At 40.2% G+C, this 13,758-nt stretch overlaps 1 protein-coding gene across 2 annotated transcripts in view; it reads right to left on the reverse strand.

Moving 5' to 3' along the window:
* PTPN12 (protein tyrosine phosphatase non-receptor type 12) overlaps positions 1-1,615 on the reverse strand; it is a 75,793-nt gene extending 74,178 nt beyond the window's left edge. The window contains exon 1 of one of the 2 annotated variants that reach the window (XR_004421160.1): positions 1,264-1,447. Coding sequence is in view for 1 of the 2 variants with exons in the window: in XM_033088550.1 (XP_032944441.1) it covers positions 1,264-1,362 (99 nt within the window). In the remaining variant the exon portion in view is untranslated. Of the gene's footprint in view, positions 1-1,263 lie in introns of both variants that reach the window. The other variant, XM_033088550.1, reaches the window with a different exon arrangement.
* Between the last annotated feature and the right edge of the window lie 12,143 nt (positions 1,616-13,758).

Genomic DNA, 13,758 nt, shown 5'->3' on the forward strand with positions numbered 1-13,758 from the left:
CTTGTCCAGGAGCAAAATTTTCCCTAGCTTATTTCCCAGTCCCAAATCCCGCCAAGAAGCAACCACTTCCCAAAGTCCCACTTCCTTTTCCATTCCCCAGACCTCCAGGGTTTCCAACGCCCCAATCTTGCGCAATATCCGTAGGAGCAGCCGCCGTAACCACCGCCTCCTAAGCCGGGAAACAACCCTAAAGGGAACATTGTCCAGCAGAAAAATAAAGGGTGTGTGTGTTGGGGGGGGGGCAATGTAGGAAGTCGACTTCTGGTCCCACGCCTTCGGATCTGACCCCCTCAAAGTGATGTATGTAGAGCAATTTCATGAACTAGACTTTTAACCTCCTCTCCAGCCCGCCTGTACAAGCAGAGGGCGGAAAGGAAGGCGGGGGGAGGCTGCGAAGGTTATCTCCCAGTTCAGGGCTTCGGCCCGCATCGTCGCCTCCGCCCCACCAGGACTATTGTTCCCAAGTTCCCCACCCCCACCCCGGATAGGAAGTGATAGTCACATCCCCTCCGCCTTCGGCAATATCCCCCAGGGAGTTCGAAGTAGGTTTCCTTCAGGATAAAACTCCCCTCACCACACACCCTTACCCCCTCAACCTAAAGTCACTTTGACCCCCAATACCATCTCCGACCTGGGTCTCAGGAGGCAAGAGACGGGACGGGGGTAAATGGAAATGAAGCAAACCACAAGATTCCTTTCCCAGGCGTGAGAAATAATAATTGTGAACCCAGAAACGACAGAAGTCCTACCTTGCCCACTTCAGAGACGAGCTTGAGCAAAGCGACCCCACGAGTTAATGCCAACCTCAATACCCACGTTCCTCCGTCAGCAGCGATCCGCTCTCCTCCCTGGGCAGACACCCCGCCAAGACCCTCCCAGGAGGGGCAGGTTGGATGGAGAGGTGAGGAGAAGAGCCCCCCGGCCTGTATCTCACTTGCCTCGGGATCCCGGCCCGAGAAACAATAGGTGGTCGCCGGCGGCGGTGCTGAATGAGGGCTCGGCCCGGTGGCCGCTCCCTTCGCGTCCCGAGCGTCCGCGGAGGGTGCCGCGAACGCGGGAGGAGGGGAAAGGAGGCCGAGGGGCGGAGGCGGTCTCACCTCCCGTTGGCCTCCGAGACCACCCGGCCCTGGGGTTTGGTGCGCGCCCCTCCGCCCTTCTCCTCACTGCCGCACACAAAGCGCTGGCGGCCGGGGCTGGCCGGGCGAGGCTCGGCGGTGGGCTCCGGTGCACGCGAGAGGAGCGGCAACCAGCGGGAGGACTCACCATGAAGTCCCGGGCGAAGTTGTCCTCCCCATTGTGGTCCGGACTCTTCATGGCCTGGACCCTCTGGATGAATTTCCTCAGGATCTCCACTTGCTCCATCCTCCCTCGTTCCCCCGGCTGCGGTCGCTGGCCCCCCTGCCGCCGCCCGCCCGCCCGGCGCAGAGCCCGCTCCGTCTTCCCCAGCTCGCTCCCCCTGCTCGTCCCCTCCCTCCCGACCCCCGCTAACCCCCGCCGCTCCCTGCTCCTCCCCACCGCCCAAGGCGGCGGCAGCGGCGGCACCGGCCCCGGCTACCGACCCTACAACTTCAGGCGCAACCGCCGCTCTCCCACAGTACGAGGCAAGCCGCTGCGGCTAGCGCCAACCCCAACCCCCAGCTTGCTCCATCCTCCTTCCCCGCCCTCCTCCTCCTCCGTCCGAGACACCGCCACCGCCTCAGGAACACGGCTCTCCGCTCGCCCTGCCCCCCCTCCCCGGTTCCTCCTTCCCACCCCCCCTCCCCACTAGCAGCCGCAGCCGCCTCTCTTCACCGGCGCGCCCCCGGCCGCCACCCTGACGCGCGGCCCCGCGCTGTGGCTCCGCCCCAGGCGCTACGCCACGCCGATCCGCCCGCCCCGCCTCCGGGCCACGCCCCCAAGCCCGCCCCGCGGGTCCCAGTCTTGCTAGGAGTGGCTGGAAGGTGCTGCGGCTGTCTGTTGGGCGACTTGACTCTACTTCCGGGGCGGGTTTGCCTCGGGAAGCTCGTAAGTCTGAGGAGAGCTGGGAGGAGGGAATTCGACTCTGAGCAGGTCAAACCCAAGTCAGTCAGAGTAGGACTTCAGTTGGAATTTGCGGGCTCACAACCTGCTAAGGGAAAAAGGGTATTTCTAAGAGTGCTTCCGCGCCGCCACCAGCCGTGGCCTGGGACTACAAATCCCGGCACGACGGAGGCCAGGAGCCGGGGAGGGTAAGGGCGGTGGTGGGAAGAGAAGCATGCTGGGAACTGTAGTGTCATTCCCCTCGTTCACAGCAGGTATGTCTTCATGTTGCTAATGGCTCAGTGACTGTTGACTGCAGTTAGACTTTGGCACTTGGGAATGGCAACGGCCAAGAGAAACGAAACGCTTTTTGAGTGAAAGGAAAGGATTTTTGCTCTTTGCAAATCCATCTAAACCCTTGGCGAGTGAACGCTTGAGATTCGAAGTGCGTTCTAATACTACATACATACCACGCATATGATGTGGGCTTAGCGTTTGCTGAATTGAAGGGAAATAGTCTTCTTGCCTTTAGCTTTGCAGTAAGTGCTTTAGAACTGAATAGCTTTTCTCCGTAGAATGGACTTCATAAATCTTTATACACCTTTGTAAATCTTCTAGTAATCAGAGAAGATCCTAGTCTAATTCACTATTTTGCAAAGTAAGTGGTTTGCCCAAGGTCCCTCAGCATATTCTTAGCAGAGCCAAAAGTAGAATGTAAATCCCTTTGCTTTCACTAAAATACCTAATTGCCTTTCACTAAGGAACTTAAATTTGTGATAATATGACAGTAGAGAAGGATTTGATTTCTCGACTTGTTTTGGTCACATATCCACAAACAATATTTTTTACAGCTCAGGTTGGTTGGGTAATTTGGTTAAAATAGGAAACATCAGTGATAGGCCCCTTTTCCCAAAGGCTAAGGATTTGAACTTGATACTGTTGGCACTGGGAGCCACCAAAGGTTTCTGAGTATAGAAGTAAAATTAGAAAAATCTGTCACTTTTGGATAAGTTGTGAATTATTAAGGGGAAAGAAAGTAGTGAGAGATATTGAGAGCCAATTCATGAAGCAACAAAAACTGAAACTGAGGTCATAGCACTGTAATTACAAAGATACAGATGGAGGTGAGAGAGACTGAAAGAACTCACACAACTAGGTGCCTGACTTACTGGGCAAGAAAGAAGGTAGAATTAAAAATTACAGAAATTACCAGGTTAGCAGTGATCAGAACACAAGACTGCATGTTATGGAAAAATGAGGACATTCATACACAGATGGTAAGAGAAATTGGCACATCTTTAGAGGTTGTTTGGCCATAAATGTATCAAAATGGAAAAGTCATGCATGCTTTGACTGAAAAGTTTATATACGATTTACAGCTGTATACAAACATAAATGCTTATTGCAGCCTTATTTGTAATGGCAAGAATGGAAATAACACACCTGCCTATCAAAAGGGCACGGGTTAAAAAACAAAATCCCAAGCATATAATTCAGTTCTATGAAGCTATTTTAAAAAATGAAAATATATATATATGTATATATGTATACATATATATATATATATACACACACACAAACACACACATTGACGTGGAATAGGCCCCAAGATCTCCTTATTAAATGAGAAAAGATAGGCATACATTGTGTTTATAGTATTCTTTCATTTATGTAAAATGAAATATGGATAAAATGGTGCATTAAAAAATGCCTGAACATACATAGAATTTGTGTGAAGGATACTTCAAAAACTGTTAGCTGTCGTCTCTAGGAGGGCCTTGAGAATCTTGGTAGAAAGGAGACAACTTTTAGCATGTATGTGCATTACTGTTCCAACAAAATTAAACCAATTTAATTAAAAATGTTTAGACTTTGAATCCAGGTCATAAGAATGGCAATATTTTTCATAGAAACATGCAAATAAAGGAAAAAAGAAGAGATCTTATTTGGGAGATTTTTCTTAAATTACACAGGCTAAGTTTCAGAATTGCCACCTACTTACATCACAGTTCTCAAGGAACTTGATGGTCCTGCCCATGCTTGGCCACAGGTAGGGGTTTGGGCACTTGACCCAAGTTAACCAGTCTATGTAGAATGGCCAGCAACCTGTGGCCTAGTGTAGGAACATGGTCTGGAACAATCAATTCTCACAGTTAGGATTCTGAACTAAGAAACCTAAGAGAATAAATCGTTAAGCAGCAAGGGCAGAAGCTGAGTGCCATGAGTTAGAGTTTGGGATTTGGCCGACTGAAGCCTTGCGAGAGAGTAAAGAGAATGAAGAATCTGGTTAGTCAAGAAAGGAGTGTTAAGCAGGCATGCAGAGATACGTAGAGATGTCATGATACAACTCGTGGCCATGGAAGAGATGGGGAGAATCCCTGGAACAACTTGACTTCCTCGTAATTTTTCAGGACAGGTTTGATTGATATTTATTCCATAGATAAATCCTGCATTTCCTGAAGCAGAATAGGGCTATTATAAAGAGCATGGGTTCTGAAATGTGAGAGATACAGGTTCAAAAACCCACTCCATTTCTTAACTCTGGGCAAGTCACTTAATCTCTCCAAGGCTCAGTTTCTTCCGTCTTCTATGAAAGCCACCCAGTGCTGTCTTAACAAGGTGAGTTTCAGAATTAGTATACTACATATTACACTTGCTCATAGAAAACACAAAATAAGAACTGGTTCATCAAACAAAGAATGAATGATTCCCGGGCCTTTTACTTTTTTACCACTTGAAGGATGAGAAGAAAGTCAAATACCATTTTCAAAAATCTCTCATCTTAGTAATGTTTTGAAGGTTTGAGTGGGAGTTTAAAACTAATAATCAAAGAGAGGTTTCAGGATTATCTGTCTGTTTCATATTCACAGTATTCCTTTCCCCTCTAGTCAGGTAAAAGTAATACTTTATATCTGTATAGAAAATTTAACTTTTGTAGTATTTTCACATCTCTTCTCTCCTAAAAGCTATCTTTGTTACAGCTTTCATGGCATTATAGCTCTTGGCTCTTGATGAATTTTTTTTTTCCTTATAACCCTGGGAAATAATTTGGCATCATTGTTCTCATTAATAGATAAAAAAACTAAAACATGGGAGTGAACATGACTAGCTCACTTGTAAAAAACAAATGTCAGACGCATGGCCAGAACCCACAGGTCCTGAGTTTCCAGCTTGTTTGCATAAACCACTGAGTCACAATGCTTTTATACCTGGTGTGATTTAAGTGAAACTACAGATGAAGATTCAAACCATTTTGAGATTCTCCCAAAGTAGCACTTCTAATATTAACTTGTCATTTCATTCTACATACCTCAGTGCTCTCTGTACTCCCAAACTAAAGGATTCATACTAGCTGGGAAGTTATGGGAGAGTGAATAAGAAAGAAGGGAGGGAAATTCTTCTCTGGTTTATTCCTGGCATCCCTTACTCCTTCATTCCTAGACCTACTCACAGCAAAAGAGCTGTTGACCATTTTTTAACCTGTGAGTTTATTGTTGAAATATGTAATCTAATAGAATACAGAGGGAATAAAGGAGCATATCCTTTAGTCTGGGTAGCATAAGATTAGTAAGAGAAAGGCATATAAAAATGGAGAGAAGTTTGGAAAGGATGAAATTTCTTTAATAATATATGTTTCTAAAGCTAATTTTTTCTGAGCTCTCTGCACGTAATATTCTGTTCTTTCTCATAACTCTACCCTAAAGTAGGTAAGCCAGGTATTATTATCTCCATCTTTATTTATGATTAGAATACTAGTGGTGATAATAATGCCTATGCTTAGAGAAATTAAATTATTTGCCAAAGGTCATATAGGTGGCAGAACTGGAACTAAAACCCAGGAGGCTCTCCACTCAATGAAAACTTCAGAGTGTTACACAACAAAAGCTAAATACTGTAGTATACTATTAAATACTAACTGCAGGACAATGTGGTAATTAAATCAACCCTCTTCTTCCAATTTCGTATCTCATATTTTTTATGCTGTTTCATTTAACATTCAAAGAAAAATTAATATTTTATAAATAACTTCAAAGTCAGGTACTACCTGAGCATCTAATTAGTGATCCTTCAACATGATGACATTTAGTTTCTGCATTCAGGAATGGATCATTACCAAGGGCTGTGAAATATGATTGCAACATACAATTCATCCATATTGATTGGGCTCAGGCCCAATTATCAGCAAAAAGCCCCAGAACAAAACAAGCAGAAAACCCCTTTCATTCAGTAACGGCTAATATGTGAGGTTAAAAATAAATTGTGTATGAAAACAAATATTGTATGATCTCACTTATATGTGGAATCTTAAAAAAACAATACCACCAAATTCATAGGGTGGAGTAGGTGGAGTTGGAAAGAAGTCAACAAAAGGTAAAAATTTCCAGTTATAAGACAAATAATTACTAGGGATGTAATGTGCAACATGATGGCGATAGTTAACACTGCTGTATGACTTAAAGTTATTAAGAGAATAAATCCTAAGAATTCTCACAAGGAGAAAACATTTGTTTCTTTTTTTTCTTTTTAGTGTATCTATTTGAGATGATGGATATTAGCTGAATCTATTGTGGCAATCATTTCACAATATATATAAATCAAGCCATCATGCTGTATACACTTATACAGTGATGTCAATTATTTTTCAATGAAACTAGGGAAAAAATAAATAAATTGTGATTCCACTTACATGAGGTATCTAAAATAGTCACATTTATAGAAACATAAAGTAGAATGGTGCTTACCAGGGGCTGGGGGTAGGGAGAAAGGGCAATTGTTTAATGGGTATAGAGTTTCAGTTTGCAAGATGGAAACGTTCTGGAGATCGGTTTCACAACAATGTGAATATATTTAACATTGCTGGACTGCACACTTAAAAGTGGTTAAGAAGGTACATTTTATATGTGATTTTTACTTAATAAATATTTTTTATATGTAAAATATTTTTATATATAAAATTTTATATATAAATACATTTTATATATAAATAAATTGTATTGCTTGGGATGATGAAAAAGGGCTGGATAGTGGTGATGGTTGCACAACGTGAATGGACTTCATGTCACTGAACTGTATACTTAAAAATGGTTAAAAGTTAAATTTTATTTTAGGTATATTCTCCACAGTTAAAAAAATTGTATTTAAAGTACCAATGCAATTTTTTTTTTTTAAGTTTCAGGTGTACCAAACAATGTAGTAGACATTTGTCATTTATACCCCTCACAAAATGATAACCCCTCTCCCCTAATCTACTACCCCTCTGACATCACATACAGCCATTACATTTCCACTCTCTATTCCTAATGCTGTACTCCGCTTCTTGTGACTATATATATATACACAAATTAAATTATAGTTGACACTCATTATTGTTCAGCTTCAGCTTCAGGTGTACAGCGCTGTGATCAGGCATCTACACCACCGCTGAAGTGATCTCCTTAATAAGACAAGTATCCATTGGACACCCTCCAAAATCTTTACAACCTTATTGATTATATTCCCCAAATTGACTTTCGTATCCCCATGGCAATCTTGTGGTTACCAATTGTGCTTTCTAATCCCCTCACCTTCTCCCTCATCCCACCCCCCATCTAGCAACCCTCAGTTTTTCCTCTATATCTCTGAGACTGTTTCTGATTAGTTCGTTCATTTATTCTATTCTTTAGATTCCACATATAAGTGAGATCATATGGTATTTGTCTTTCTCTGTCTGACTTATTTCACTTAGCATAATGTTCTCTAGGTCCATCCATATTGCTGCCAATGGTAAGATTTCATTCGTCTTTATGGCTGAGTTAAAGTACCAATGTGATTTTGACTTTTTATCATATTCACTGTTCTGTAAAAAACTTTGCATTTCATTGTTCTGCATAGGCCACTATGAGGCTAAGATTTCTTTGAGCCTCTCAGTCATTCAGCCTCTAGTCCAACATAATCATTGGTGCTGTTAGGGAGACATTTAAGTCTAAACTAAAATCTATAGAAGGAAATTTCATTTCCGAGACTTATCATCACATTATGCAACAATTTTTTAATGTCCATAGAATTCCACAAGGCCCCTTACATGCATGTTTTGTTTCAGTGAAATCAGCAGATGATTGCCTTGCTTTGTCAGTGACTGTCACATTTCAAGATGCCCGTTTTGTAGTCAGATTCAAGTTCATTCTGTACGTAGGTGAAAATTTGTTCAAAGTCACTTACTGTTAATAGCTAGTTACTCATTTTTCTCAACTTGGAACTAACAAGCATTCAGGGTTTTAAAATTATTTTAAAATTTCCTTTTAATGTGCTCTACCAGTTACTTTTTAAAAGTAAACTTTAAAAATATTTTAAACTTTAAGGTATATATTTTCCTTCTTTTTCAAATAAATAAGCTATGTAATTTATCAAGGCAATTATTATCTACCCTCTCCTTACCAGTTTTTAAGTAGTTCCATTTTTCAAAATTCTAGTGAAATATTTGCTTATATCTTTATTTAATAGTAACTTGTCTCTTAGAGGTCTTCCATTTCCTTAATTGAATGTTTGATGTTTAATGTCTCTTCAGTAGATTTCAATTTGCTCTTTTTCTCCAATTATCCCTGGCTGATCTTTTTGTTGCATGTTACATAAAGACTATTTTAAGTATATTCTTAATATGTCACAAACCCAGTATCATGTGTCATACAGATGGTACTATGCAGGGGTTTTATTTTTGATGAGCAATTTGTGAGACACTATTAATTATGCAATGTTTTTAACAATTAAACTTTTCATATTTGGATTTGTGTGTGTGGAGGGGGAGACATTTATGATTTACACTGAAGCCGGAAAGTTGCCCAGGCAGTCCTTTTCCTCATTCTTGGTCAGCTCCTATGGCACCTGAAGCCCTACACCCTGCTTCTTCATTCCTAGAGAAAATACGAGTTACCAAGTATCAACTCAGTTGCTTCCTTTTCCAAGGGAAATTTGGAAATCACAAATTTACCCCTATATTTATTTGCTTCTCTCCAATATTAGGATTCCTAATCCTTTCTGAGGCTAACCCCTTCCCGTTTGACCCTCTCTATATTTTGTCTCTTCCTACTCTTCCTGTTCAAATATTTCTTCTTCTTTATCGATCTTCAGTCTTTACCTCTCCACGGACCCCGCCCCCCCCCGACAAAATGCTCAAGACTCCCCCAAGCTGCTGCACAGTCCCATCGTTTGCGATCCACAACCACCTGACTCCTGGCACATTTCTCCTAAAGGGACATTCTACTTCCCAGATCTAACGACCTCTTAATTTATATCCTACTCTACTTTTCTGTGGCGTTTGACCGTTTTCTATAAATATCCTTCCTTCTTGAAATTCTCCCCTTCCTTCGTTTTCTAAGTTTTAAATTGAGGTGAAATTGGCATGGCATAAAATTAACTATTTTAAAGTGAACACTCAGTGGTATTTAGTACATTAAAAATATTGTGCAACTACCACCTCTGTGTAGGTCAAAAGCATTTTCATGTCCCTGAAAGGAAAGTCCGTACTCCATTATGTAGTTGCTCCCCACTCCTCCATCCCCTACACCCCTGGCAACCACCAGTCTGTGTTCTGTCCCTATGGATTTAGCTATTCTGGATATTTCATATCAGTGGAACCATACAATATGTGACCTCTTGTGTCGGCGTCTTTCGGTTAGTGTAATTTTTTTTGGTTTATTTCAAATCCTGATATTTTGCCATATTTGCCTCAGATTTTATTTAAGTGACAAAACATTGCAGATAAATTGAGATGTGTTTGTAGTCCTTTCCTTTCCTCCCTCTCCAGAAATAACTATTATCTTGGATTTAGAATTTTGTTTGTTCCAGTGTTTAGTGTTATGTTGAGTAGCGTCTTGCCTTTAAAAAAAAACAATTATGGTAAAAAACATATAACATAAAATGTATCATCTTAACCATTTTAAATGTACAGTTTGCTAGTGTTAATTGTATTCTCATTTTTGTGGAACAGATCTCCAGAACGCTTTCATCTTGCAAAACTGAACATCTATATTCATTAAACAACTGCCCTTTCCCCCTCCCCTCAACCCCTGGTAACCATGATTTTACTTTCTGTTTCTATGTATCTGACGTCTGTAGATAGCTAATATAAGTGGAATCATACATTATTTGTCTTTTTGTGACTGGCTTATTCCACTAAGCCTAATATCCTTAAGGTTCATCCATGTTGAAGCATGTGTCAGAATTTTCCTTCCTTTTTTACAGCTGAATAATATTCCCTTGTGTGTACATACTGCATTTTGTTTATCCATTCATCAGTGGACAGTTGGGCTGTTTCTACCTTTTGGCTGTTGCATATAGTGCTGTTATGAACATTCGTGTACATGTATTTGGAGTAATTATTGCTAGATCATATAATAATTCTCTTTAACTTTTTGAGGAGTAACCAAACTGTTTTCCTTGGTGGTTGCACCATTTTATGTTCTCAGCAGCATTGTACAAGGGTCCCAATTTCTCCGTACCCTTGCCAACACTTGCTAATTTCCTTAAAGAATTTTTTTTTTTTTTTAATTTTCAGCCATCCTAATGGGTGTGAGTGGTACCTCATTGTGGTTTTTATTTTCACTTTTCAAATGACTATTGATGTTTAGCATCTTTTCAAACACTTGTTGGCCATTTGTGTATCTTTGGTGAAATGTCTATTCCAGTCCTTTGCCCATTTTTTAGTTGGATTCTTTGTCTTTTTGTTGTTAGAGTTCTTTGTATATTCTACATACTGGACCCCTGTAAGATATTTGATTTGCCGATATTTTTTCCCTTTCTATAGGTCGTCTCCTTCCTTGAGTTTAAAACACTACTACTATATGCTATTTTCCCTCCTGTCTCTCTTTCAAATAGTAAATTTATTCAGTAGAATCATTTTGAGCACCCAGTAGATTATTATTCACTGTTTTAGGTACTGGCAAGAAAAATACAAATATTATTTAACTCTCTGACAACCTTTTTATTTCCTTCACTGTCTTCTGTTTTTCTTATGCCTAAATATGATCATTTCTCAGAGTTATGTTGCCTTTTCTGTGGAAGCTTCCTAACCCCTTTCTGTCCCAGAAAAAGCCTGTTTAACCTTCAGGGTCTTATCTGAACATCAATCCTCTGCGAAAATTCTAGGATTTCACCAGGCAGAATTAATCACTCCTTCTTTGCCCCTATAGCACTTTATACATTTAACAATATTATAGTCCTTACATTGCTTTGTAATTGTTTGTTTATATATATAGGATGTGAGCTCCTAGAGATCTTATCCTCATAGCTAATAAATCTCTCCCAAGCTCCTAGTAAAAGTCCCGCACATAGCAGTTATTCAACAAATACTGAGTGAATTCCAGGCCCTGGATTTTTAAAAAATTTTTGTTATGGAAAATTTTTAAATTACGCAAAAGTAAAGAGAACAGTGAAATGAATCACCATGACTCATTAATCAACATTTACAATTATCGGCATAGGGCAAATCTTGTTTCATCTAAATCCCTTATACTCTCTCTCCCCACTGAATTATACTGAAGTGAACCTCAGAAATCATTTCATTCATAAATACTTTTCTGACATTTTTTAAGGGACAGATTTGAACACTAAATATAAAACTTCAGTGTTCCTGGGGTCAACTAACCAGAACCCTCAATTAACCATCCTCCAATTTTAAGAAAACAAGACAAATCATAAATGATCTATGATCTCAGAGTTTAAAAAATTCAATTTAATGGGTTCTAGTCTTAAAACAAATCCAGCATAATCTCCTAAATGTCTTCACTTACAAAAACTCTTAAATGACAAACTGATGTTCCTTACACTGAGCTTAAGGTACTGGAAGATCTGAATTATCAAAGAAATAGCCAAGATAAAAATATTTTACTTAGGTAAGAAATATACATTTTTTGTCGTACAGTTTTTTAGAAAACATTTTTGTTGAATTTCATCTCACCAGAAAATAATGCTTCATTATTTTTAGCTATAAAATGACACGGATAGAACCCCAAAGTGTTTTTTAATTGCTTTGAATAATGAAGTATTGTTAAGAATATTGAAAATTACTACTCTTGACTTCTTTTAACCTAATAAAAATTTTTTGAGCGCTTTCTGTTTTCTACATGTCCTTGGGGGGCTCTGTTGGAAACTTAAAAAGGTCTTTTCTGATTACATCTGATAATGACTTCTTTGCTGCTACCCTTGGCCAAGCCACTGTAGTCTCTCACCTGCCTTTTGTGATAGCCTTCTAACTGGTCTCTCTGCTTCAGTTCTTGCCTGCCTCTGCCCCAAAGGTCAGAACAGTCCTTCTAGAACGTGTCAGACCACATCACTCCTCTGCCCAAAACCCTCTAGTGGCTTCCCATCCCCCAAATTCCCACTATAAAGAATTGTCTCATTCTGCATGACTTCTTTAAAAATCAATTTTGAGCTTTAATTTATATAAAATTGCATCATTTTAAGAGTACAGCTTGGTGAATTTTGACAAATGTATACACCTATGCAATCACCACAACCATCAAGCCTCATCACCACAGAAAGTCCCCTTGTGTGTTTTCTGCATGACTTTTGAATGAATGTTTTGGACATTCTTGAAGGTGAAAAACCTGTTTATCATGATCTGAACCTAAAACCTACAAAATATTTTTTGCGTGGTTTTAATGTACACTTGATTTTCCAGAAATTCAACTATCATGTAAACTGAGGGAAGGTAGTACTCTGTTCAGAATTTTACCGGAGGTTTGGTATTTTGGAAAATATTGTCAGAGCCTATATTGATATCACCATCTGTGGCATTTGAGTTTCCAAGAGAATACTCCTTTATCAATCTGCGTTTGTAACTGTCCCATTTATAGTGATTCTACATAAGTGATATACTTCATTTTATCTTTTACAGTGTTCGTGTCTGAACATTTATACATTGAAATAGATATTATTTGATTATATATTAGTTTCATTTATGTTACAAGTTCAACATTATATTGGTTCTTTTGAAGTTTAGGTATGTAGATCGTTTGTATTATCCGTGAGTTTAATTTCAGGTTAGTTAGGGAAAAGTACAAAATTTTTGTTATAAAAAGAGAGCATTGGGCCTGTTAGGTAGAAAACCACTGCCCTACAAATTCTGATCCTGCCCCCTTTCGTCCCCAGGATTACCTCTGTAATCGAATCTATACTGCCATGTTTCCCCAAAAATAAGACCTAACCCGAAAATAAGCCCCAGTTAAGATCTCAGCCAGACGGACGCGTTCAGTACGTTATGACGATGTTCCAGAAGAAGATGACATGACTGTAATTGAATAAATGTAGATTGTTGTACATGAAAAAACATGACATCCCCTGAAAATAAGTCCTAATGGAGCAAAAATTAATATGAGACCCAGTCTAATTTTCGGGGAAACACGGTATTTATTTTCCACACTCCCTGCTCTAGCCATTCTGGCCCCTGGCTTCCCTGCTTTTCCATGAAAGCTCCAGGGATATGCCCACGTCTGGAACTCTGTCTGATTTGCTGTTTGTTTCCTGTGCTGGAATGCTCTTCTACCAATTGTATCCACCATCCCTTCCCCTCCTTCCTTCAGCTCTTTGCCGAAATGCCAACTTCTCAGTGAGCCTTTCTGTTTAAAATTGTACCTCTATCCTGCCACACTTCTCATGTCTTTTCTCTGCTTATTTCTCTTACAGAACTTTGTACTCTCTGGACAGACTTTATATTTTACTCATTTGTTGTTATTATCTGTTGACTTGCCCTCTCCCCTCTTTCTGTCCCCCAACACACTAAAATGT

Source organism: Rhinolophus ferrumequinum, chromosome 20 (assembly GCF_004115265.2).
Source record: "Rhinolophus ferrumequinum isolate MPI-CBG mRhiFer1 chromosome 20, mRhiFer1_v1.p, whole genome shotgun sequence".
Lineage (NCBI taxonomy): Eukaryota > Metazoa > Chordata > Mammalia > Chiroptera > Rhinolophidae > Rhinolophus > Rhinolophus ferrumequinum.